The sequence below is a fragment of the Saccopteryx bilineata genome, chromosome 10 (assembly GCF_036850765.1).
Source record: "Saccopteryx bilineata isolate mSacBil1 chromosome 10, mSacBil1_pri_phased_curated, whole genome shotgun sequence".
Lineage (NCBI taxonomy): Eukaryota > Metazoa > Chordata > Mammalia > Chiroptera > Emballonuridae > Saccopteryx > Saccopteryx bilineata.
The window spans coordinates 48,060,812-48,088,007 of record NC_089499.1 but is presented as its reverse complement, the minus strand read 5'-3'; the positions used below and the strand labels follow the sequence as shown (position 1 = coordinate 48,088,007).

Genomic DNA, 27,196 nt, shown 5'->3' with positions numbered 1-27,196 from the left:
TGTACCTATAATTAAAATGCAGTTGACCACAAACCTGCAAACTAATTTATGAATTGAAAAGAATAATTATATTGCTTAAAATAGCTGTTAGTAGGTCTTCTTAAGCAATTTTGCAATGCCAATGGAACAGGTTTATCTTGGTATTCCCTGTCAAAATTCAAACAGAAATGAAAAAAATTAGGTGCCTGACCAGGTGGTGGTGCAATGGATGGAGTGTCAACCTGGGAGACTGAGGTCCCAGGTTTGAAACCCCTAAGTCACTGGCTTGAGCGTGAGCTTATCTGGCTTGAGTGTAGAATCATAGACATGATCCCATGGTTGCTGACTTGAGCCCAAAGGTCACTGGTTTGAAGCCCAAGGTCACTGGTCTGAGCAAGGGGTCACAGGCTCAGCTGGAATCCCCCAGTCAAGCCATGTATGAGAAGTAACCAATGAATAATTAAAGTGCCACAACTATGAGTTAATGCTTCTTATCTCTCTTCCTTGCTGTCTATCTCTCTCTTTATCTCTCTCTATCTCTCTCTCTCTTTCGCTAAAAATAAAATAAAAAAATTTTAATTGGGTTTGGATTAAAGTGAAGGATTCTTGGGTATATTAATATTGCAGACTTAGGTAAAATATAACCTTTGGCTACTGAAAGATATCTTAGAGCTTGCAAAGCTGACTTTTTTTGGTTGCTGTATTTTTTCTGAAGTTGGAAATGAGGAGGCAGTCAGACAGACTCCCGCATGTGCCCGACCGGGATCCATCCGGCATGCCCACCAGGGGGCGATGCTCTGCCCATCTGGGGCATTGCTCTGTTGCAACCAGAGGCATTCTAGTGCCTGAGGCAGAGGACATAGAGCCATCCTCAGCACCCGGGCCAACTTTGCTCCAATGGAGCCTTGGCTGCAGGAGGGGAAGAGAGAGAGAGAGGAAGGAGAGGGGTAGGGGTGGAGAAGCAGATGGGCGCTTCTCCTGTGTGCCCTAGCCAGGAATTGAACCCGGGACTCCTGCATGCCAGGCCGATGCTCTACCACTGAGCCATCCGGCCAGGGCCGCTGACTTTTTTTTTAATGATAATTAGGACACATTTTTTTTCTCTATTAGGTTTTATATATTTTATCTTTAGTGAAAGATTATTTTAGAATCATAGACGTGGCCCTGGCTGGTTGGCTCAGTGGTAGAGTATCAGCCTGGTATGTGGATGTCCCAGATTCAATTCCCAGTCAGGGCACACAGGAAAAGTGCCCATCTGCTTCTCCACCCCTCCCCTTCTTGCTTCTCTCTCTCTCTCTCTCTCTCTCTCTCTCCTCCCCTCTTGCATCCAAGGCTCAATTACAGCAAATTGGCCTTGGGCATTGAGAATGGCTCCATTGCAACAGAGCAAGGGCCCCAGATGGGCAGAGCATCGCCCCCTAGTGGGCTTGCCGGGTGGATCCTGGTTGAGGCGCATGTGGGAGTCTGTCTCTGCCTCTCTCCTCTTACTAAAAAAAAAATTTTTTTTAAGTGAAAAAATACTTTAAAATTCAAAGGTCCTCAGAACCCTTTAAGAATTAAGGAAGCTTCAACTTCTAGCAGTTTCTACATAAGACATATTCTTTGAGATATTACTCATCTCACAAGAGTTAGAGAAAACTCTTTAAAACAACCAACAATAACAAAACAAGTCCTAGGACTTGAGCTGTGAGCTACAGGCACAATTAGAGTTTCCCTCATGATAGCTGCCCATAGGAGTACTAAAGTGCAGCATTGCCTCAAAGGCAGGTGCCTGTAGCTGTATTTGGAGCCATCAGTGAGGAGGAGCTGAGTCTGGGTCTTTTGAATTGAGACAGAATACTCAAAGGAATCTGAAATAGTCATAAGTCAATGGTGCCCCTGGTTTCCAACAGAAGCATCTATAGATTCTTTTTGGAAGAAAGAATTCCCAGTTTAGACAGTGTAGGATTCCTATAGTTTAAGGTCAAGAAATGAGTTCAAATTCAAACCTCAGCAAGCACATAGATGACAGTCAACTTGAATGACATTTATCAGAAATAAACCAGCAAATTAATTTAGACCCCCTCGGCCGCTCCCCAAGGAAAGCAGATATATTGGAATTACCAGATACAGATAGATCAGCTGTGTATGTTTTTAAAAAGAGGACAGGATCACAACAAGCAATATAAACTATCAGGAATGAATAGGTGGATTTGAAAACAAACCAAGTGAAACTCCTAAAAATAAAATATAATTATTAAAATAAAAATTCAGTAGAAGGGTTAAATAGTATACGGGACACAGCAGAAGAAAGGACAACTGAACTGGAAGATAAATGCAGAAATTGCTGGCAGTGAGACTCATAGTGTCTTAAAGAATGTGTCTTGTCCAGAATCTGCTAGAATTTGAAGTCTTTTTTAGTTCTTGAAGCATGAATAGATCTTTGAATATTAAAAAGGTATGCTTTCTTCACTAATGAATTTCTATAGAGTTACGTATAGAACTGTTCTAACTGATGAATTTTTGAATTTTTGCCATCATAATTATACATATTTTTGTGGCCTTATTTGACTGCTATTTTTTTTGTTTTTGTTTAAATTTGTATTGAATGTATTGAGGTGACATTGGCTAATAAAATTATATAGGTTTCAGGTGTACAATTTATTATCTGTATATTGTATTGTGTGTTCACCACCTTGTCTCCTTTCATCACCATTTATCCCACCATTATCCTCTTTTACCTACCTCCTTTTGACTGCTATTTTATTGTTGTCTTTTGCAATCGGTTAGTAATTAATGATAAGATAGAAAATATAAAACAGAAAATCAGAAGAATAGAATAAGAAAATCTAACACTTATTTAATTGGACTATAAACTAATGAACAAGTAAAACCACGATGAAGAAAATATGTCCAAGAAGATAAATAATCCCGGCCTGTGGTGGCGTAGTGGGTGGGGTGTCAACCTGGAATGCTGAGGTCTCCAGTTTGAAACCCCAGGCTTGCCTGGTCAAGGCACATGTGAGAAGCAACTACTACAAGTTGATGCTTCTCATTCCTCTCTAAAATCAATCAATAAATCTCAAAAAAGAAGATAAATAAAAATTTATGTCTAGACATTGCAGTAAAAATTGCAGAATACTAAAACAAAGAGAGTATATAAAAGCAACCAAGAGAAAAGAAAAAAAAAGCCTTCAAAGTTGATTAACAACAGACCTCTCAATAACAATGGAAGCACAAAGAAATTGGAATTCAAAGTGAAATAGAAAATAATTGAGTTCCCTATATCTTTCAAAAAATTTGAGTGAAGTGAAAATGTTAATATGTTGAAAAAGGACTTAAATAATACATTTCAAGGATACTAAGCAATAGATAAGAAGATATTTTGCAACACCTATATCAGACAATGAATTCATATCTAGAATATATAAAGATTATCTAAAATTTAATTTAAAGGTAAAGACAATCCATTAGAAAACTGGGAAATGAAAAATCAGGGAAATACAAATTAAGGCCCTTAGATTCTATTTTGCACATACTACATTGTCAAAAATTAAGATGTCTGACAATACCTAGTGTAGGAGAGAATGGAACTTATATAAACTGGTGAGAGTGAAAATTGATATAAGCACTTTGGGAAACAATTTAAGATTATCTTGTAAAATTTAACATTCAAATATTGTATAACCCAGAAACTACTACTAGGGAACTTTTGTACATGTGCATTATAAAACACTTGAATATTTATAGGAGCACTGATTATTATAGCAAAATTTGAAAATAATTTAAATACCCATCAATATTAGAATAGATTAGTAAATTGTGGCATAGTCATACAACAGAATATTATATAATTGTGAAAATGAATAAATCATAGCTTTTCACAAAAAAAGTAGATAAATTTTAGAGCCCTAATACTAAATTTAAAAAAATAAAAATACATGAGGTGTGATACCATTAAATAAAGCCTCACAACAATCATAAATAAGCAATGTGTTATTTAGTTTTACATACTGTGGCAAAACTATATTTTCTTAAAGGGCAAGGAAATGATAAACATAAAATTGAGAATAATGATAACTTTGCCAAGGGGACACAAAGGGCAGGGGTTGGATAAGAGAAAAATACATAAGCATTCTGGTCATGGTTTTAAATCTGGAGTTGGATGAATGGCTCATGTGTAACAATAATTATCTTTTTTTTTTTTTTACAGGGACAGAGAGAGTCAGAGAGAGGGATAGACAGGGACAGACAGACAGGAACGGAGAGAGATGAGAAGCATCAGTCATCAGTTTTTCGTTGCGAGACCTTAGTTGTTCATTGATTGCTTTCTCATATGTGCCTTGACCGGGGGCCTTCAGACCAAGTAACCCCTTGCTCCAGCTAGTGACCTTGGGTCCAAGCTGGTGAGCTTTTGTTCAAACCAGATGAGCCCATGCTCAAGCTGGCGACCTTGGGGTCTCGAATCTGGGTCCTCTGCATCCCAGTCCGATGCTCTATCCACTGTGCCACCGCCTGGTCAGGCAATATAATTATCTTATTATATTTTAAAATTACATGTATTTTCTTCATTTTTGTAATTTTACATTTAATAAGATAACATCAAAAATAAAAGAGCATGCCGATGGCCTTATAATATCTCAGTTATAGTTTAGGATCACAGAATATCGGAAATGGAAGTGCCTCCTCATTTTTCAGATCAAAAAGGTGAGATCCAGAAAGGAAGTTAAGTGACACATATTCATTCAATAGATCTTAATGGAGCACTATTGTTGGTGTTTGTACTGGGGTGTAACATACCATCCCTAGCTCTTAGATCTCACAATTTTAGTTGGGCAGTAGGGGAGGGGAAGAAAAATAAACACAAATATACTAAGTAAATTATATAGTATGCTGGAAAGTCATAAGTAAGTCTGTTGGTGGGGGGTGGGGGGTGGGGAAGGGGGACAGGACCAGAGCAGAATTAAGGAGTTCAATAGTTCCAGAAGAAAAGTGGGGACAGAATCAAGCCACAGTATTAAGGTAGATAAGCTTCACTGAGAAGTTGAGGTGTTAGAAAAACTTCAAGGCAGTGAGGGAAATAGGCAAGTGTATAGTTAGAGAAAGAGCTTTCCACTTGAGAGAAAGAAATCAAGAGGGACTTTGTGGATTTTGGCTTGAGAAAGTGGGAGGATGGAGTTGCATCAACTGAAATGAAAAAGATGTGAAGTCAGTTTGTAGGGTAAGATCAGGACTTTAGTGTTGGATATGCTGTGTTTGAGATGGCTATTAGATTTCCAACTGAAGATGTTAAGTAGGCAATAAACACACTTGTCTAGAGCTCAAGATAGAAATGTGAAAAAAGTCAAAATACACACCAGCGACAGAGTCGATACTAGTTCAGTGCTTTTTGTACCAAACAGGACCAGATAAATTTGGAAGAATTAAGGATTGAGTTTCATGGAAATGAACCCAATAGAAATGAATAGGAATACTGTGAACAAAAAAGTAGAGTTATGAAATATTTCTGATTAGAAATATTTTTAGTTCTTCAAAAATATATACATATAGCAGTTTTCAGTCAGCCTTAAATGGACATATTTGCTATTTTTAGAGAGCAAGTCGATTTTCTGAGGGTTTATATATTACTGCTCATCTTATTTTCTATTATCTTTTTTGTTTGTAGGCTACAATGATTATGAAACATACCCGCTTTCAACTGCATAAATAAAGAAACCAATTCTGCAGGAAATTATGCAACATAGAGAATTCCAAAAAATTATCCACATGTGGATTTTTATTGGCCCTGATCATGTATTAGGATGAAATGATTATAACTTTGCCAAACTGCTTAGCACAGTTAGGGCTTGGCTTGCTGTTTGAATGGTTTGCAGAGAGACTGAACTGATTACATTGTATTTTTATTTGTATTACATTAAATCCAGAGCATTTCATAGAGCATGCTGAAATTCAAATGTAGAGCCAACATACATTGAATGACATTAATTGAATGTGGTCACTATCTAAGAGCTAAAACGAGACACTGGAAATCCTCTGGGTCTTTATTTTATAGCTAAGAAAATTCAGTTCCAAAGAAGGTAGGCGACTTATCTCAAGTCACCAGTGCTGGAACTGTGTGAAGAACCAGCCTTTTCTGATACCCAGGCCAGTGCACCTTTAGCCATGTTGCTGCTTCAGTGTGTCACAAGGACTTAGAAGCTACTTCTTTATTTCATTTTCTTTTTTTTTTTTTTTTTTTTGCAGGGTTTCTTCCGGAGAACAATCAGATTGAAGCTTATTTATGATAGGTGTGATCTTAACTGTCGGATTCACAAAAAAAGTAGAAATAAATGTCAGTACTGTCGGTTTCAGAAATGCCTTGCTGTGGGAATGTCTCATAATGGTAAGTGAACACTTAGCATTCATATAGTTTATCAATCTTATAATGGCTGCTGGATCAGTAGACATGAAGGCCATTGATAAAAATGTGCAGTTTTTCCACAGAATGCCACATTTCAGAATATTACATACTGACAAAGCATTTCTTATGTAGGCCAGAGTTAGGCTAATAAGTGTGGAATCCTCTCTGTGGCTGGGCATCTGCCATGATGGGAGAAAAGGCTGGAGAATCTGAGAGGTGATGGAAATAACTAGTATTTTAAAACAAATGTAATGATATTTGTGATTTTTTAAATGTTGCTCTGATAATATTTAAAACAGACGTATACTTTTTTGTGTATCAGCAGTTTCTAATTTAAATGTAAAAAGGTCTGCAGATTTCTGGATATGCAACTTTGGTTAGCTTATTAGAATGTAGATCTATAAATACTTTTTTTCTTTACTATGCAAAGATGAGTGTAGGTATAGCAGCATACGAACTTGTGGATAAAGAAATATTTTAAAGTTCCACAAAACTTCAGTGTCTGTGGAAGCATAAGAAGATAAAACTTTCTACTTTATAAACCTACATTGAAAATTAAGCTTATGATATGGGGTATCTTCCTAAGAGGAAGAATGTAGAAGGCATGAGAAAACCCATATTTTCATGAACTGTAGAACTAACTCAGTAAAATCATGGACAAAAGGCTTGTTTGAAAGAATTGTTCTTGGTTTCTATTTGGCTCTGACTGGTTAACTAGCTCACAAAACATTTTGATCTAATGATATTATTATATTTTTCAAGTTCTAGTCAGTTCTTTAAAATCTTATTATGGACTCGCCTGACCAGGCGGTGGTACAGTGGATAGAGCGTCGGACTGGGATGTGGAGAACCCAGGTTCGAGACCCCGAGGTTGCCAGCTTGAGCGCGGGCTCATCTGGCTTGAGCAAAAAGCTCACCAGCTTGGACCCAAGGTCGCTGGCTCGAGCAAGAGGTTACTTGGTCTGTTGAAGGCCCATGGGCAAGGCACATATGAGAAAGCAATCAATGAACAACTAAGGTGTCGCAAGGAAAAACTGATAATTGATGCTTCTCATCTCTCTCCATTTCTGTCTGTCTGTCTGTCTCTATCTATCCCTCTCTCTGACTTTCTCTGTCCCTGTAAAAAAGAAAAAAAAACAAACAAAAAAACCACAACTTATTCTGGACTCAAGAAATGTAAAATGCCAAAGTGATCAAATTATATCCAGTCTCATTTTATTGGATATCCTGTCTTTTCTTTCTTTTGCCTTCGCCTCTCTCAAAACTGATTTGGTAAGAGGATAATCTTGAAGTCAGTCTTCATGTATAAGGACTCTAAAACATCTGTGAAAATTAAATTTTTGCTCCATCATGCTGATGTTTTATATTCACAGTGAAAGTCATCAAGATATTTGGAAACCACTAATTGGTTGATACCTTACCCTTTATAAATAGTTTATAAAATTATATTTTTATCATTAATATGGACCATTTTCTCTAAAAGCAAGAATGTAGTATGAATAGATCTATTATATTTAGTAGACAGGAAGGAAATTAACTTTCATCAACAGTTAATTACATCTGCTGTGTAGCACTATACAACTGCAGTCATTGATTGCAAAATAAGTTGCTGGTTTAACTCCACCAATTTCCTTTTTATTTCAGACCTCATAAAACATAAGGGCATGTTTTCAAGTCAAGGGTTATGTTTTAGGTGATGCATCAAGTTGCAATAAACTTGACTTGAAGAAATTTGATTTGAGGTCATTATCTATAAGACTGCCTAGAAAAGCATGCCAGTGTTTTTAATTTCATTTTTTAGTTTTCCATTGATTTGAGAGTGAGAGAGGGAAGGAGTGGGGGGGAGAAGGGGGAGAGAAGGAGAGAGAGAAGTGCATCAACTTTCTGTTTCCCTCAGTTCCATTTAATTGTGTGCTCATCGATTGCTTCTAGTATGTGCCCTGCTGGGATCAAACCCACAACCTCCGGCACAGCGGCACAGCAGGTCGATGCTTTATCCACTGAACCACTTGGCAAGAGCCAGTTCTACTTTTAATGCTTGTTTTTATTGTCCTTGAAAAAAATTGTCACTTCACACACTGATGTAAAATATACACTGCACACAAATAGTAGGGGATATTTTATCACTTCATATGCATTTTGAAATATCCACTACTTTTTGTGAGCAGTATATTTTCTGTTGCTGTTGATAGTCATAAAAAATATATCTCCTATTTCTTATTGTTTATAGGCAAAGAATATTTAAAGCCCAACCTATGTGGTATTGGGTATATACTTTTCTCTTCCCAGAAATGTCAAAGAAAGTTATCATGAACTGAATAAGATTATCTTTGGACATCATTTGACTATTTAAAAAAAGGAATTACATATCAAAGGCTTATACAGTCAATACATACAGGATTGCAAACATGACTAAGGAAATGCCTTCCCAGAGTTTTTACAGTAATGTGTTTGCTGCACAGAGAAGAAAATAACAATTTGATCTACATACAAGAAGGGAAACTCAACAGCTAGATTTTGATTAGTTTTGCCTGTTTTCCTGATGAAGGCTACATTCTAGGAGATCTTAGTAACTATTTAAAATGTATTGCTTTGGCCAATCTGAGGCCAACAATAATGAAGTTTCCATTTATATAAACTGCCTTTTTGTTAATTTTTTAAGGTTTTATTCATTTTAGAGAAGGGGGAGTGGGGGGGAGGAGCAGGAAGCATCAACTCCCATATGTGCCTTGACTGGGCAAGCCCAGGGTTTCGAACCGGCGACCTCAGTGTTCCAGGTCGACGCTTTGTCCACTGTGCCACCACAGGTCAGGCTTTGTTAATGTTTTATGTGAATGAATCTCAACATAATAGCCCAACAACTTATCAAAAAATCTTCTAGTATTATGTCAAATTGGCATGTTGCTATTTCGGTATGCACAAGAAGAAATAACACCCCCAAAGGAAACTTGCTACATTCTGTGTTACTTTTATTTTTGCTCTTTGGTCTTTGTTTAATCCATTCAGCTTCCACTTAGCTACCCACTCCCAGCTTTGAAGGAGGTTTCTGAAGTAACCTTCAAAGAACCCTAAGGGCCCTGGGGAATATTGTTGGGAAATCACTAAAATCAGCTATTGCTAAGTCCTTTCAGCTTTGAAAATTCTGATGCTACATAAGTCAAGCAACCTACCTCACTGAGTTTTTTTACTTTCCAACCAGCTATTCTATATCTTATAGACAATGTCACAGTCTTCCCAAATATATATTTAGGCACTGTTACCTGTCAGCTACCTGAATTTAGAAGTTTTCACCTATATGTTTGGTACCATAAAAATATTAGTCATATGCCTGAATCAGGTCTTCTGCATGTTCTGATCAATTGCTTAGTAACTTCGGGCAGTGCATTTGACAGTCATGTGAGGATGCAGCCCCAAAGAACAAATCCAAGGTAGTCCAGGCTAAAGAACATATAAATGGTATGGTTGGATATGGTATATGGTTCCAACTGAAGATAGAACTTATATTGTGATTGTGATGTGTAGCCTAAACATCATAGAAGGACATGATTTCAGCATTCTTCCAATTAGAAACCTTGTTGTTTCTCAAATACCCATTTTTAGCTTTCGACAGAAAAAGCATCCAGTTGTTGGGCTGATGTGCTTTGGGAGCAAATGTTTTGTTTTTCTCTAATTATCAAGATAAAAACATGTTGCCATGCTTTTGGTCATTTAATAATCTATTGTTTTTAGACCATGGGCCAATCACGCTGATTTCTCCAAAGTTTTCCTGAGTCGTCTCAAGCATAGTCAAGTCAATTTAATATCCTGTCTAACCACCTTTAGAGGAAGGTTCCAAATACAAGTAAAACAGAAATAAAGAGCCAACTTCCTAGGCTACCCAAAATTAACTTACTAAGAGATTATTGCATCAGCTATTTTGTTTTACATTTTGAATTAGTGAAGCTGGTATCTACAGAATTTTGATAAGTAATACTCTCATAGGTTAATGTTGCTTCTTTAGTCAAATGGGCACTCATACATTTTTATAGATTTTTGAAGTATAATTTTTGTTTTCAAGTCCTGCTGTCAAAATCTCTGACATTAATCATATTTTTAATGTACCCTCTTTATTTTTAATGAGATAATATAGTCATTAAGAATTTTGACGGGAGGGGCACAAAGAAAACTAGATAGAAGGTGACAGAGGGCAATCTGACTTTGGGTGATGGGTATGCAACATAATTGAACGACAAGATAACCTGGACTTGTTATCTTTAAATATATGTATACTGATTTATTGATGTCGCCCCATTAAAAAAATAAAATTATAAAAAAAAATTCATAAGAAAAAAAAAGAATTTTGACTAGTCAGTATTTCATATTCAGAGCTGCTCTTTATGTATTAAGTAAATAATAATAAGTGTTGGCTCTGTATTGAAAAAATCTGATGTAGAGAAGAATTGACTATGGTACTTATGAGTCATTCAGCTAGCTTTTTCCCTATGCCAGTGGTCAGCAAACTCATTAGTCAACAGAGCCAAATATCAACAGTACAACGATTGAAATTTCTTTTGAGAGCCAAATTTTTTTAACTTAAACTATATAGGCAGGTACATTGTTATTAACTTAATTAGAGCACTCCTAAGCGGGCCTTTGCTAAAAATGTCCTCAATCTGATTGAGCATGTGGCCCATGAGCTGCAGTTTGCCGACCACTGCCCTATACCATTGAGATTTGAATAAAAATTATACTTTTCATAAATATAAAAATTAGTGAAACTTTAGCTTTGCTGATTAGGATGTTCTATTATATAAATAAGTGATAGCTTTTTTCTTTTATTTTTAAAAAGCTGACAACTTAAAAATAATTTTTCAGTGACTTCATAAAAATTCAGATAAGTGGTTTTACAAATTTTTGTGGCACTCAGCATTTTTAAAGTAGTTCCCTCCTTCCTTGTAAACAGAAGCTCTAGTATATTTTGCAAACAAGAAAAGCCTCAATGGCAAATAAATTTAAACTTCCACACATTACTCTTTTTTCCTTCAGTTTTCTTTGTGATATAAAAGAAAGTTACCCAAATATCAACTTTCAAGAAAACATAGCAGAGTAAAAAGTCCTAGTGCACATAGCAGCTATGTTACTCAAACCTGCACGGCCTTCGTGGCTGCCCGTAATCTAGCCTCCACCACCATATCCCACTTCTGCTCTTTCCCACTTATATATCAGGCAAGCTGTGTTCTTTGCTGTTCCTGGGAAATACTTGTGGGTCTCTGTGTGTTATGTCCTTCAGTTCCCTGTCAAAATTCTACCTGGCATTCAAGGCCTAGGTCAAATGTCTTCTCTTCCATAATACTTTAATTCCCCATTTTTATTCTCCTCTTGTTATCTACCTTTCCCTGACATCACACTGTGCCTTATAAAGCAAGGGAGTGTTCATATCTATATTATCAAAAACAAAACTATTGGAGATAGCAGTAAAAAGGATAAATGGGGGGGAGGTAGAGAATCAGGGATATTTATTAGAACACCAATGCAGTATTATAAACTAAGTCATTGAGGTGGGTGGGAAGAAATGGAATTGAGAGAAACATCAGAGCAATGACCAATGAATACAAATGTCTGCGGGAGAGAGATTATCAAGATTATTCAAGCCTGATCAGGCAGTGGCGCAGTGGATAGAGCATCGGACTGGGATGCGGAGGACCCAGGTTCGAAACCCCAAGGTCTCTGGCTTGAGCATGGGCTCACCAGCTTGAGTGCAGGGTCACTGGCTTGAGCCCACAGGTCACTGGCTTGAGCCCAAGGTCACTGACTTGAGCAAGGGGTCACTTGCTCTGCTGTAGCCCCCTGGTCAAGGCACATATAAGAAAGCAATCACTGAACAATTATGGTGCCCCAACAAAGAACTGATGCTTCTCATCTCTTTTCCTTCCTGCTTGTTTGTCCCTGTCTGTCCCTCTCTCTGTCTCTCTGTCTCTGTCAAAAAAAAAAAAAAAGATTATTCGAGGTGTCTGGTTTGGATGGTAGAATGAATTAACCAAGAAAGGAAAACAGGAAGAGATGGTTTCGAGAGGGCGAATGAGAAGTTAGGTTTTTTGTTGTAGTTGAAATGTTTGTGGGATATCCAGCATCCATATTTAAAGAAATCTAGGAAGTAGTGAAAAATAAGGATCCAAATCTCAGGAAAGAGAAGGCAGGAGTTGTTGGCACATTTTATGAGTTAGATAAATCAAACTAGGAAGAACAAAAGATAAGTGAAGGAAGGGGGTCTGGAAAAGCAGAAACCAGCATGAGAATTTTTTAAAATAAGAGTGTGGAGAATATCAACAACATTAGAGGCTGGGAGATTGCTGGAGAGCACAAATAGAAGGAGAACTTAGAAGAGGCCCTAGATCTGGCCGTGAAAAAAGAATTAGGGACTTTTAAGAGCAAAGTTCTGGTAAATTTAAATGAGGCAAAAGCTAGATTGCAGTGGGATGGAAAGTAAATAAATAGTAAGGGACTGATGCAGATGGAGAGGGAAGACTACTCTTTCAATAATGTCAGTAGTGGAAGAAAAATACCATAAAGGGGAGGTACGAGGTACTCTAGGGTCAGAACCTTAAATATTTGCTTCAGTGAAAAAGGAGCTAGTGAAGAGGGGTACATGAGAGAAAGAATAGTCTGTGTCTACAGTATACAGGATCTCCTCTACTAAGCATGTCCTTTTCATCCTTGTCCCTGCCCCATCCAGTCTGTCTGGTACAGTATCCTTCATCAAACATGTCTTCAATGAATGTATTAAATGATGTCAAGTAAGACTTAAGGGAATCAGAGATTGAATTGGAAGATGAGGCAATGGTGTTTGTTCATCTCTACTTTGGAAAGATACCTAGGCAAATGTTTAAATGCTTTCTACATATAGAAAAATGTTACCCCTGTATAAAAATAACATACTGGTATTAAGACTGCTCCTTGTTTTACTTTAGAAGAGCTAGAAATTTATAATTATTAGATTGCTAAATTCTACAAAATCTCAAAATGCACAAGGTTTTTTCCTCAAGAAAGAGAAGTGGAAAAACATAATTTAGTTGGCAGTGGCTATATGAAAAGCAGTAGTGTAGTGTAAGTTTTATTTACATGATAAGGCTTTTGTAAAATAATCACATTAAAAGTGGGAAAACAGACCATGAGATATAACCTTACTAATAATTGTCAGAAACCTGATATCAGTGCAAATTCACCCTTTAGATATTGAAAGACAAAAATATTTTTAGTAAAACTTATTTATTTATTTTGAAAACCTGCTTTATCTTTGTAATTAAGTAGTACTTGTCATTGATGCTTCTACAAGTTAGGTAGGTTTTTTTAAAATGCCATTAATTGTCATTAAGAAACATTAATTATTTCTAAGATTCAAAGAGTAGGATATCTAAATATTCCGTATGCTTGGAGTTTGTTCAGTAAATCAGTACTAAATAAACAGTGCTAAGTCTGTCATGTGCTAGTAGTGATCTCCATTCAGTTCAGTAAAAGTGTATTACAGCCTGACCAGGGGTGGCAGTGGATAGAGCATCACCCTGGAACGCCGAGGCTGCAGGTTTGAAACTCTGGGCTTGCCCAGTCAAGGCACATACAACAAGCAAGCAATGAACAGCTAAAGTGAAGCAACTATACGTTTAAACTTCTCGTTCTGCCTCCCTTCCTCTCTCTGTAAAATCAATAAATAAAATCTTTTTTTTTTAAGTATATTGCATAAAGGTATGCTAATATACTTTCACCAGAAATTAATGAGCCTCAACCAAACCTATTCTTCCTGAAGGGTGTATAGTGATTCTGATATTGACAATTTATTTTAAAAAGTAAGATTCATGAATTTTGTAGGTGATTAATTATCCCAAATATGACACTGAATGCCAGTATCGTAGAAGTTGCTCTGTGTGACATGTGCCAGATCAGACAAAATGTGTCTTTTTTTTTCAAGGCCTCAAAGACTAGACCAGGGGTCCCCAAACTTTTTACACAGGAGGCCAGTTCACTGTCCCTCAGACCGTTGGAGGGCCGGACTATAAAAAAAACTATGAACAAATTCCTATGCACACTGCCCATATCTTATTTTAAAGTAAAAAAACAAAACGGGAACAAATACAATATTTAAAATAAAGAACAAGTAAATTTAAATCAACAAACTGACCAATATTTCTTTTTTTTTTTTGTATTTTTCTGAAGCTGGAAACAGGGAGAGACAGTCAGACAGACTCCCGCATGCGCCCGACCGGGATCCACCCGGCACGCCCACCGTGGGGCGACGCTCTGCCCACCAGGGGGCGATGCTCTGCCCATCCTGGGCGTCGCCATGTTGCGACCAGAGCCACTCTAGCGCCTGAGGCAGAGGCCACAGAGCCATCCCCAGCGCCTGGGCCATGTTTGCTCCAATGGAGCCTCGGCTGCGGGAGGGGAAGAGAGAGACAGAGAGGAAAGCGCGGCGGAGGGGTGGAGAAGCAAATGGGCACTTCTCCTGTGTGCCCTGGCCGGGAATCGAACCCGGGTCCTCCGCACGCTAGGCCGACGCTCTACCGCTGAGCCAACCGGCCAGGGCAACTGACCAATATTTCAATGGGAACTATGCTCCTCTCACTGACCACCAATGAAAGAGGAGCCCTCTGGTCGCAACATGGCGACGCCCAGGATGGGCAGAGCATCGCCCCCTGGTGGGCAGAGCGTCGCCCCCTGGTGGGCGTGCCGGGTGGATCCCGGTCGGGCGCATGCGGGAGTCTGTCAGACTGTCTCTCCCTGTTTCCAGCTTCAGAAAAATGCAAAAAAAAAAAAAAGAAAAAAAAAAGAAAGAAAGAGGAGCCCTTCCAGAAGTGCGGCGGGGGCCGGATAAATGGCCTCCTGTGTGCCCTGGCCACGGGCCGTAGTTTGGGGACCCCTGGACTAGACAAATACAGGGTGGGGCAAAAGTAGGTTTACAGTTGTGAGTATGTAAAACAAAAGAGTTTATTCTTGTTTTATTATTTATTAGCTATTGTATTCTTTTCTATACAAAAACTGTAAACCTACTTTTGTGCCACCCTGTATTGCTTTTATTTTTTTAAATCCATTGATTTGAGAGAAAGGGGGTGGGGAATGCAGAGATAGAGAGAGCAGCATCGACTCATTCTCCCACTTAATTGTTCCATTTAATTGTGCACTCATTGGTTGCTTCTCTTATGTGCCCTGACTGGGGATCAAACTCATGACCTCAGCACACTGGGACAACACTCCATCCACTGAGCCACCCAGCCAGGGCCCCACCCTTTATTACTTTTTTTTTTTTTTTTTTATTTATTCATTTTAGAGAGAGGAGAGAGAGGAGAGAGAGAGGAGAGAGAGAGGGAGAGAGAGAGGAGAGAGACGGGGGGAGGAGCTGGAAGCATCAACTCCCATATGTGCCTTGACCAGGCAAGCCCAGGGTTTCGAACCGGCGACCTCAGCATTTCCAGGTCAACGCTTTATCCACTGCGCCACCACAGGTCAGGCCATAACCTTTATTACTTTTTAAAAGAGAAAGCATAGCAAGGCCCCCAGTCCTATGTTATTGAGGTTCATAGAATTTTATAGGTAAAATTAGAGCTAGAGGAAGGGATTTTTGGAGATCTTCTTTTCTAAGTCCGTTATTCTATAGATAAAGCAATTGAAGACCAGAGGAGTTAAGCCACTTAGGTAGTTTTCCACTACCTGAAACTAGAAGTAGACTTTCTGATTACTTCAAATGCCATATTAACTCCATTGCCTTCCAGAAAGGCCAAAAGTTCTCACTTCGTGACTCACAGAGCATCATTTTCCTTCTCTCTCTCTCTCTCCCTCTCTCTCTCTTATTTTTGTTTGTTTGTTTGTTTTTGAGAGAGGTGGGGAGAGAGAGACAGGAACACTGAGCTGCTCCTGTACATGCCCTGACCAGGGAATCAAACCAACAACCTCCGCACTCTGGGATGATGCTCCAACCAACCAAGCTATCTGGCTAGGGCTTAATTTTTTTTTCTTTTTTCTTTTTTTATTGTTTTTTGTATTTTTCCAAAGTTAGAAGCAGGGAGGCAGTCAGACAGACTCTCGCATGCACCCGACCGGGATCCACTGGCATGCCCACCAAGGGCGATGCTCTGCCCATCTGGGGCATTGCTTGGTTGCTGCAGCCAGAGCCATTCTAGTGCCTGAGGCAGAGGCCATAGAGCCATCCTCAGCGCCCGGGCCAACTTTGCTCCAATGGAGCCTTGGCTGCGGGAGGGGAGGAGAGAGATAGAGAGGAAGGAGAAGGGGAAGGTGGAGAAGCAGATGGGTGCTTCTCCTGTGTGCCCTGGCCAGGAATCAAACCTGGGACTTCCACACGCAGGGCCGATGCTTAATTTTTTTCTTTAATTAATTTTTTTTAGAGAAGCAGAAAGAGGAAGGGAAAGAGGGGAGGGGGAAAGGAAGCATTCATTTGTTGTTCCACTCAGTCATGTATTCTCTGGTGGCTTCCCATGTGTGCCCTGACTGGGGATTGAACCTACAATCTTTTCATTTCTGGATGATGCTCTTAACTGACTGAGCTAACCAGCCATGGCTTTTCTTTTTCTTTTTTGAAGATTAATCAGCTGTGGTAGAAGATTTGGAAAAAATATGTTTGTATATGGGCACATCAGCCATTATATTTCTGGTCCCTGATTTAGAACTTTCATCTTCTAATTCTCTTTCTTTCTTTCTTTCTTCTTTTCTTTTCCTTCCTTCCTTCCTTCCTTCCTTCCTTCCTTCCTTCCTTCCTTCCCTCCCTCCCTGCTCCTTTCCTTTCCTTTCCTTTCCTTTTCTTTTCTTCCAGTGAGAGGAGGAGAGGCAGAGACAGACTCCCACATTCACCCAGACCAGGATCCACCCCTCAAGCCCACTAGGGGGCAATGCTCTGCCCATCTGGGGCATTGCTGCATTGCTGAGCAACCGACTTTTTCTTAGCACCTGAGGCAGAGGCCATGGAGCCATCCTCAGCGCCCCAGGCCAACTCATTCCAATTGAGCAATGGCTGCAGGAGGAGGAGGAGGAGGAGGAGAGAGAGAGGAAGAGAGAGAGGAGAGAGAGAGAGAGAGAGAAGCAAGAGGGGGAGGGGTAGAGAAGCAGATGGGTGTTTCTGTGTGCTCTGACCCGGAATCGAACCCAGGACATCCACACACCAGGCTGATGCTCTACTACTGAGCCAACTTTAGTCTTATGAAAAACAGCAGTCCAAAGAGAGAATTCCTCCCTCAGCTTGGTTCTCAGATTCCCCCCCCCCCCAAGTGGGTAAAATCTGAGGTTTAATTAGTTAACTATAAAACATCATTCCATAAATATTTTTTTTCTTAAGTGAGAAGCAGGGATGCAGAGAGACAGACTTCCACATGCACCCTGACTGGGATCCATTGAGCCAACCAGCCAGGGCCATTCCATAAATAATTTAAAGAGAGATAGAGGTGGATAAATAAATGGATCAATGGATAGGAAGTTAAGTAGGTAGGTAGGTAGGTTGATAGGTAGGTAGATAGGTAGGTAGACAGACAGACAAATAGAGGGATTAAGTTTTCAGGGTTTATTCTTTACCTGTGGGAAGGATCTACATTAGTGTGTCACGGCTACTATCCTGGTCTATAGCCCACAGCAACCATAGTTGTCCTAGACCACTTTATCCATATATATATAAAAGCTGCGTTTATTAAGTATTACTATGCAAGGCACTGTGTTAAACATTTTCTGTGCCCTATGTCATCACCTCATTTGAGGTAGGTAGGTATTATTAATGGGACTCAAAAGCAACAAAATAAAGTCAGTTTTTTCTCCCATAAGAAAATGCATACAAATAAAAAATTTGTATGTATCACTTCAGATTTCCATGTTTTATGCAAATTTAGTCCCACCAAATCAGATATATTTTTCATTCCTTTTATTGAACCTCTGGTATATAAAAATGCCAAAATTGCCTATGTAATTAGTTGCACTAATAGTTCATTACCTTTTATTTGCAGCATGAGCATTTAATAATACAGAAAATTTATTTATAAGATTTAGCCTTTGGGGGGAACTTCAATGTATAAAAATTTACATTTTACTTATTTTTAAATTTTATTTTATTTTTATTGAATTATTTGCAGTAATACTAGTTAATAAAATTACATAGGTTCCAGGTGTAAATTCTATAATACATCATCTGTATATTGTATTGTGTGTCCACCACCCAAAGTCAAGTCTCTTTCCATCACCACTTATTCCCTTTTTACCTTCTTCTACCTCCCCAGCCCTCCTTTCCTCTGGTAAGTCATCATACTGTTGTCTGGGTCTATGGGGGGGTTGTTTGTTTCTTTTGCCTAATCCCTTCACTTTCTTCACCTAGCCCCCCAACCCACTGCCCTCTGACAGCTGTTCTTCTGTTCTCTGTATTCCATGAGTCTGTTTCTATTTTGTTAGTTTATTTTGTTTTTTTAGATTTCACATATAAGTTATGTGGCACTTTCTCTGACTGGCTTATTTCACTTAGCATAATACTCTTCAGGTTCATCCATGCTGTTGTAAAAGGGTAAGATTTGTGTCTTTTTATGGCCAAGTAGTATTCCATTGTGTAAATGTACCACAACTTTTTTATCCACTCATCTAATGATAGGAATTTGGGCTGCTTTTAAATCTTGGCTATTGTAAATAATACTTCAATGAACATAGGAGTGCAAAGTCACATTTTATTTATATTGTAGCAAAAGTCTTCTCCTTTAATATCTCCTAATTCTAAAATAATTACTTTACAAGTTATTCTTGCCTGTTTTGTTAGGTTATGGAAAAGCAGGACTAGGAAATGTAGTAAGTGACTATCTTTGGCTGTTTTTTTATTTTAAATTAACTTTTTGGACTACCTATTAGGAAAAAAGTGTTCTACTGGACATGTAAACTTTTGTTTATATTTTTATTTTATTATCTGTGAAAATTTAACCAGAGCCTAGAACAATATCTGGCATACAAAAGACATTCAGTACTTACTCATTTAACAAAGAGACAGTATTGTATGCTCTGTTAAATAACTAAAGTTAAACAGTGAAAGACTGTTGGTGATTCTGGCCGCCTCTATTTCATCATGTAACTGACTTTTCTCCAAGTTTTACACCAAAATTTTTTTTATTTTTAATATGCCATGATTATTACTGGTGCTTTCTTTTATGATTATTTCCCCAAAATCCCCAGTGTACATACTGTCTCATTTTCTGTTTCCAAACTTGATCTTTTGGAGTTTAATTCATCGAGTTTTTACTTTATACCTACTATGTGTATGTTGTTGTGCCCAGATGCAAAGATAAGAAAACCTGAGCTTATACAGTAGAATAACCAATATAGTAGGTATGGTACTAGTTTGATACATGAGCTAATATATACATATAACAGGAGCCCATCACTTACGAAGCTTTTCTAAACTGTCCCAAACCCCAAGTTTTTTATACACTCTTCAGTGAGTGTAGAGATGGCATATTAAAATTTCCTGTGACAGATACATAATTTTATAAGTTAACAAGTGATTCTAATATGTTCCACCTCCCTTCAATCTCACCCTCCTCAACTGAGAACTACTAATGAACAAGGAACAAAAACAGTACAAAGAAATAAATAATTGGGCTGGCTTCACAAAGAAGAATTTTGAAGGAATCTGTTATCTGGTTTATTTCCCATATTATTTCAACATATATTATACAGGGACTTAACAATTACCAAATATTATATTAAGTGCTGAGGGTAAAATAATGAGCAAGATTCCTGCCTTTGTGGAGATTTTATAGCAGAGAAGGAAAGAAACCACTACAGATAATTATTTTGATCAACGCTTTGCAAGAGAGTACAATAAGTAATGAGATTATATCCTGAGGGACCTAAAGATCAGGCCAGAGGATTGGGAAGACTGAAATAAGAATGTGAGCAACTGTTTATTGCCCATCCCTGTGGAACTATAAAGAAAGAGAATGGGGAAAGGGAGTAGAGACAAGATTTTTTACCAAAAAATATGGCAATTTACCAAATGGATACAAGCTTATTTAATTTAAAGGACTCCAAACTGAGAGATAAGATTCTCTTCCCTTCTAACACAGAGGTTTCTAAGGAGACCCCTACAATACAATACTTGTATTAGTTGACTATAAAGCTTAGTTAGAGTCAACTGAAAAGAACTTATGAATTTGAGGTTCAAGGATACAAATCAATCTCTTCTCTAGCAAATCCAAAATAAAATTCACTAAGTACTCAGATGTTCATGTGCTTTTATGTCTATGGTAGAAGTGCTACCATTAGCATAATAATATATAATAAGGCACCATCTATTTATTTATTTCAGTATTCAACAACCATTGACTGAGCACCACTGTGTGCTAGAGATATAAATTAACACGACAATATCTGCCCTCAAGGAGCTTATAGTCTAGGGAAGAATACTGTCATAAAAACCCATCACTATGATACCATATGACAAGTGTAATAATAGAGCTGTGCACAGGGTAAATTGGATGTGATACCCAAATGTCCTTATTACAGGAAAATGCAGAGTTCAAAGTGTGGCCCCCAAGTAGCATTAGTCAAAATAGTATTTTGCCTATGATCCAGCAATTCCACTTCTAGGTATTTACCTAAAGAAAACAAAAACACAAATTCAAAAAGGTATCTGTACGCCCACGTTCATTACAGTATTATTTATAATAGCCAAGACGTGGAAACAACCTGTCTATATATGGATGAATGACTAAAGAAAATATGGTATATATACACAATGAACATTATTCAGCCATATAAAAGAAGGAAATCCTACTGTTTGTGATAATGTGGATGGACCTTGAAAGCATTATGCTAAGGGAAATAAGTCAGACAGAAGACGACACATACCATATGATCTTACTTATATGTGGAACCAAAGGAAAAAACCTAACTCATGCATACAAAGAACAGATTGGTGACCAGACGCAGGGGGGGACAGGATGGTGAAATGGGTCAAAAAATATAAACTTTCAGTTACAAAATAAGATCTGGAGATGTAATGTACAGCATGGTGACTATAGTTAATAATACTACATTGTATATTTGAAAATTGCTAAGGGAGTAGATCTTAAAGGTTCTCATCACAAGAAAAAAAGATCTGTAACTATGCATGGTGATGAATATTAACTAGACTTACTGTGGTAATCATTTCATAATATATACAAACACTGGAAAGCTAATATATTGTTACATGTCAATTATAATCTCAATTTTTTAAAAATATTTTTAAAGCTTTAAATAAAACAGCATGTGTAAGTACCTGGAATAAGGTGTGATAACTCTTTTAAAATATAATTAATTAACAATATTTTGCAGATAGTATTGGTAGGGAGGAAGAAAACATATTTGAGTTGAAAGAGTTTCAAGCGGATGATATTTTTATTCCAAACTAGGACCTACAAACCTCTCTTAACTGTTCCTCTTGCTTTTCTTTAGTTTTCTTCTTTTTTCACTGTTCCTTACCCCACAGGAAGCCAAATGTTAAGGAAATTGTCTTTTTGACAAACATCATTAAGTGGTAATTTTGGAGAGTCAGGGGGATAATTATGGCTTCTCTTTACTAAATATAGAAGTACTCTCTGGCTTAATAATATGAAAGAAAGCACGATCCATATTTCTTTATAACAGAGACAAAACAGTGCAGACTCCCTGAGAACAAACCTGTGTCTGTACAGCTTTCAATTCTGCACAATTCCTTCCTTTTATTTGTGGAATATGTTGATCCTTTTAGCACCTTACTTTATGTCAAGTGCTGGATACAGAGATGAATTGTCTGTGGACTTCAGGTTGTTATTCTAGAATGGAACAAATAGATGTGTACCCTAAATCAGTGGTCCCCAACCCTTGGGCCGCAGACCGGTACCAGTCCATGGGCCATTTGGTACCCGGTCCACAGAGAAAGAATAAATAACTTACATTATTTCCGTTTTATTTATATTTAAGTCTGAACAATGTTTTATTTTTTAAAAATGACCAGATTCCCTCTGTTAAATCTGTCTAAGACTCACTCTTGACGCTTGTCTCTTAAGTTCGACAATTATATTTTAAAATACCACAGTTTTTATGCTGGTCGCATAATTTTATTTTGTGCATTTATTCGTCCCACCCTAAAGGCCGGTCCATGAAAATATTTTCTGACATTAAACCGATCCGTGGCCCAAAAAAGGTTGGGAACCACTGCCCTAAATCATTAAAGTGTAGTGTGAAATTGCTATTATTGCACAAAGGACCGTTGGAGTACATGGGAAGGAATAATAAACTACTTAAATCAGAGAAAGCTTCACAAAGAAGGTGATATTTGAATTGGGTCTTAAGAGATGAGTAGGAGTTGGTTGTCAGTAAATATACTTTCCTTTTTTTGCTGAACCCTTAGATTCTTTCACCTTCCCAGCAAGATCATGCATTACTTTTTCAAATTAAAAAAGTGAACAATTTAATTTTTACTGATAGCTTGTGTTATTGCTGTGAAATAAAAACATGAGCAAAGTTGTAGATAGAAACCAGGACTTGAGATTGGTGAACGGGAGAAGGATGTTAGTTTGTAGGCACTAGGGCTATGGGAGAACAGTGTGCATTAGGAGCAGCAGTGTGATTCTTTCTGTCATTTCTCTTCCTCCATAGCCATCAGGTTTGGGCGGATGCCACAGGCTGAGAAGGAGAAGCTGTTGGCGGAGATCTCCAGTGATATCGACCAGCTGAACCCAGAGTCTGCTGATCTTCGGGCCCTGGCAAAACATTTGTATGACTCATACATAAAGTCCTTCCCGCTGACCAAAGCAAAGGCGAGGGCCATCTTGACAGGAAAGACAACAGATAAATCAGTTAGTTCTCTTCTACCATCTTCACTTGGGGTGGCTGGGTTTATTGTTGTTGTTGTTATTTCCTTTGAGGAAATGATTAATCATGTTACACACACACATGCAAAGCACTGTTCAGCTGTTGGCTATTACATATTGCAGGCTGAATCTGAAGCACAGGAAAGGAAATGTCTTCAGATAGGATAAATAAACATTATTTTGAAAAGGGAAAAAGTCATTCAAGTTCTCCTACTAAACTCTTTGAGAATAGTATAAAAATATGCAGGTCATCTTAACTTTAATGAATGAACTCAAGCCTCCTTCACCCCACCATCCTTTTCCAGGATTCATCTCTTTCCTTGCCATTAAAATAAGTGGTCACAACTACATTCATTCATGCAGCCCTGCTTTCCTGACCTAGATTTGGGAAAGGTATTCATTCTCATTATTTTACCTTTTAGGAGAACTACTAGAGTAAATCTGCCACATTGGGCAGAAAAATACATTCCAGATATTATTACCTTTCTTTTCTTGTAGCACTCTATTGATAATTTTTGGGTAACCAGAAGCTTTATTCTTTTATTACATGTATGAATTTTACCTTCTGTGAGTCTCTGAGCTGCCTGGGCTTTAGTGGAGCATCTAGTGGATTCTCAAACATCTGTAAACTCCTTGATTACCACTGTATAGAAAACCCAGAATGGATTATAATTGTTATTGAGTCAAGTTTTCCACAAAGCAGAACTTTTCCCTGATAAGAAGCTGAGAAAGCAACATGGAATTATATTAAAACAAAATAGAAACTACACCTGAATTCTAGTCCCAGTTATGACAACAGCTTGCAGATTGATCATATCTCTGTATCTCAGTTTACACAAGCAGAGTAACTTTGATTATAATTTCTGCAGCATGTTCTTAGGGTAGTAAATCACAGAACACATTTAAAAGACACCATCCCAGTTCTTGATAGCCCTTTTATACTATCACTTATGTTCAAATGAACACCTTTAGGAGAGGCATACAATTACATGACATATATGTATAACATTTTCCCCATTCGGTTATATTTTTGGGAAAATTTGATTACCCTTTCATGTATTTTTACAACGATCTCAATACGTTATTTTGTCCTTTTAGCTAAACCATGAGTAGAATCAGCTAATAGAAAAAGAAAACTCTTGTGAGATATTGCTGTATAAAGAGCCAAATGCCAAGAAGCACAATGAGTTTTCTAACTGCAAAAGAAATTATGGATACCTTAACAATAGTATACCAGTATACAGTTCTTTACAATTTCAGAAAATCTTACACATTCATATGTTCAAGACACATGACCATCTTATGGCTCCTATTATTACCCTCTTTTTAAAAATGAGGAAATGGGTGCTGGTTAAACATTTTGCCCTAAGATCACACAGCATATGGAAGAACCAAGACTATAATGCAGGCCTTCTGACTACTACTTCAGTACACTCTGAACATGACATTTCCTAGTGGAAGCTAGTCTTTCCACTGGCTAGCAGTGAGCCATGCTGACCTATACACTAGGAAAGTTTCACCTTGGGAAAACGTTCTGAGTTATGATTTATTTTTACCAATTTTTAGAATAGCAGGAATTTTTCCACCCTGTCTTGCTATCCAGTATATTCACGGTCAGGAAATTTTCCTTGTGCTGTTTCGTTCTTCCTGAACTGTAGTGATGAGGACTGTCTTCTACAGACTCTTACAGACTGTAAGTCATAGTAAAAGCTAAGTCTGCATATTCATTAAGTGAAAAAATTGGGAGAAAAAAACCAAATCAAATGAAGACCTCTACATAGCAGATTTGACTATGGAAAATAAACTTTTCATTTAAAGGGAGAATAATAAAAGGAAAGCTAGCTTGATGTGGCTAAAGAGGGTTAACAATTTAAAGCAGATTACAACAGCTTGATGTGAACCAGTTTGGGATAGGGATGTGGAGGCTGAGAGCCCCAGAACTGGGAAAGCAGTGATGACATGGAAAGAGCCCTAAAACAAACTGTTTACACGTTTGCCTCAGGTCATTTAATTCCCAGGAACTGCTTTCACACCTTTTCTTTATTTCTCAATCCAGACCTGCAATCCATGCTGGAAAACCTTCAATTTAATGGTACCTGAAAGACAGGAGGAAGGCAGTTAAAAAAAAAAATTCCCCAGCAGTCAAGAATTTAAATTTACAGTGGCCAACATACTCTTCTCTGCGTTACTGAAGGGCACAGAGCCCAAACCACTGTAGATTGCTTTAAAACCTCACACCCGTTGACTCTTTGGCTCTAAACCTTTGAGTTAAAAATAAAATAATTACAGGCTGTTTATGAGATAAATATTAAGCTATTTTAAGAGAGAGGGCTGCAAAATACTTGATTATAAACATTTTAAGTTTAGAGGCCAAATGTTTCTCTTTTTTTCCCCTATAGTAACTGTGACTTTACCCAAAATAGTTATTCAGGATATATTTGCTTAATTGAATTAAAAACTGTTGCCTATGCCCTTTGAAATTCTGGACTTTCAACAGAGGGCCTCTAACTAGCCTAATATTTGCTCACCAAACTGTACATCATTAATGATCTGGATAAAGGCAGAATTGCTTCTTGTTAAGGTCTGGAAAGAGATACTAGGTCAAATTAAGATAATCCATTCCCTGATTACACAAAACTGAAATAGAATTGCTTGGCTCTTTCTTTTCTCCTTATCTTGCAAAATCAAATTAAGCACTGGTGGAAAGAAATAGTTTAGAGAGGAATATGGGAGAGGGGGAAAAATCCAAAATGTGATTTCCAATGAGACTAGAGATTTGTTTTTTATCTTACATGATCATGTTATTCATTTGATAGCATCTTTCTCAGGGGTGTTATGTTATCTCTTGGCGAAAACTTATGAAAGTTAAGATTTGAATTGATTGGAAAAGTTTTGCAGAAGTATGAACTCTTAAGAGATTGAGAAATATGAAAAAAAATGGCTATGGCTGGTAAGTAGAGCAGTTTGGGTCTCATTATACACCCTGCTTGAAGTGATGTGAATAATGTTGGTTAGGCAAATCTGGGGTAGGCTGCTCATAGAGGGATGACCACTTACCAGTTACCAAGAACCTTTGGAAAAGAAAATGGCTTTATCAAAGAGGCCATTATTTAAATTTATCTTGCTGCTCAATTTAGCCATTGCTTATTCTATCTCATTTGTGGAACACCTGCTAATCTTTCCTCTCGGGCCCAGCACCAGGAATTGCCTGAAGGCCAAGCAGGGCTTCTCCCTTGCCAACTTAACTTCCTTGTTCTGTATCTTATTCCCTGGTACAATTTGCACCTTTCAAAACAGATAAATGGACAAATTAAATGTTCCTGCTCTTCTCTTATATTTTTAACTTTAACACCATGTCTTTGGGTTGTACTTTTTATTTTGTGCCTCCAAAAATAATGCTTGGGAATAAGGCTAAGGGCTAGGGAACAATGGGACATGGAATCACAAAACATGGATCATGGGAGAAAAATTTCAGGACCTTTTAGCCACCCTCAAATAGGAATAGAACTCACTCTCCCACAGTCTATTTTCCTTTTAGTGTCTGTTCCAGCCCACACCCTTCTTTAAAAGATCGTACTGAACTCTGAAACCTTGAATATGCTAGAATTAAGGTGCTATGTTTCCTGAAGGCAATTTGGGAACTGAATGGACTTTGGAAGTTCCCAGTGTTTGACCATTACTCTGAATTGATGATCACACTGGGTGCATCATTGTCACATGATCCCATGTTTATTGATGAAAATAAACAGAGAGTGGTTTTCAAAAACCACTTTCAATGCCATGGTTTGTCATAAAACAATAAGTAGAAAAACCCTTGGTGTGCCTGCCAACTTTTTACTCCATGTCTGAGAGATGGTGAGGCCCTGGCTGTGCTCTATCTGCAAGTAAAGCTAAACCTTGTTATTTGTACTATATTGGACTTTGCATCCCCAAGCATCACATTGCTTGTGATAGATACTGTCACTGTTTTTATAATTACAAGAGCAAAACAGTGCCATTATGA

The 27,196-nt window shown here is 37.8% G+C and overlaps 1 protein-coding gene across 8 annotated transcripts in view; it reads left to right on the top strand.

The window, feature by feature from the left end:
* PPARG (peroxisome proliferator activated receptor gamma) overlaps positions 1–27,196 on the top strand; it is a 156,476-nt gene that overhangs the window by 101,706 nt on the left and 27,574 nt on the right. For all 8 annotated transcript variants that reach the window (XM_066245133.1, XM_066245129.1, XM_066245131.1 and 5 more), the window contains 2 exons: positions 6,202–6,340; positions 22,979–23,178. In XM_066245133.1, coding sequence (XP_066101230.1) covers positions 6,202–6,340; positions 22,979–23,178 — 339 coding nt within the window. The remainder of the gene's footprint in view (positions 1–6,201; positions 6,341–22,978; positions 23,179–27,196) is intronic.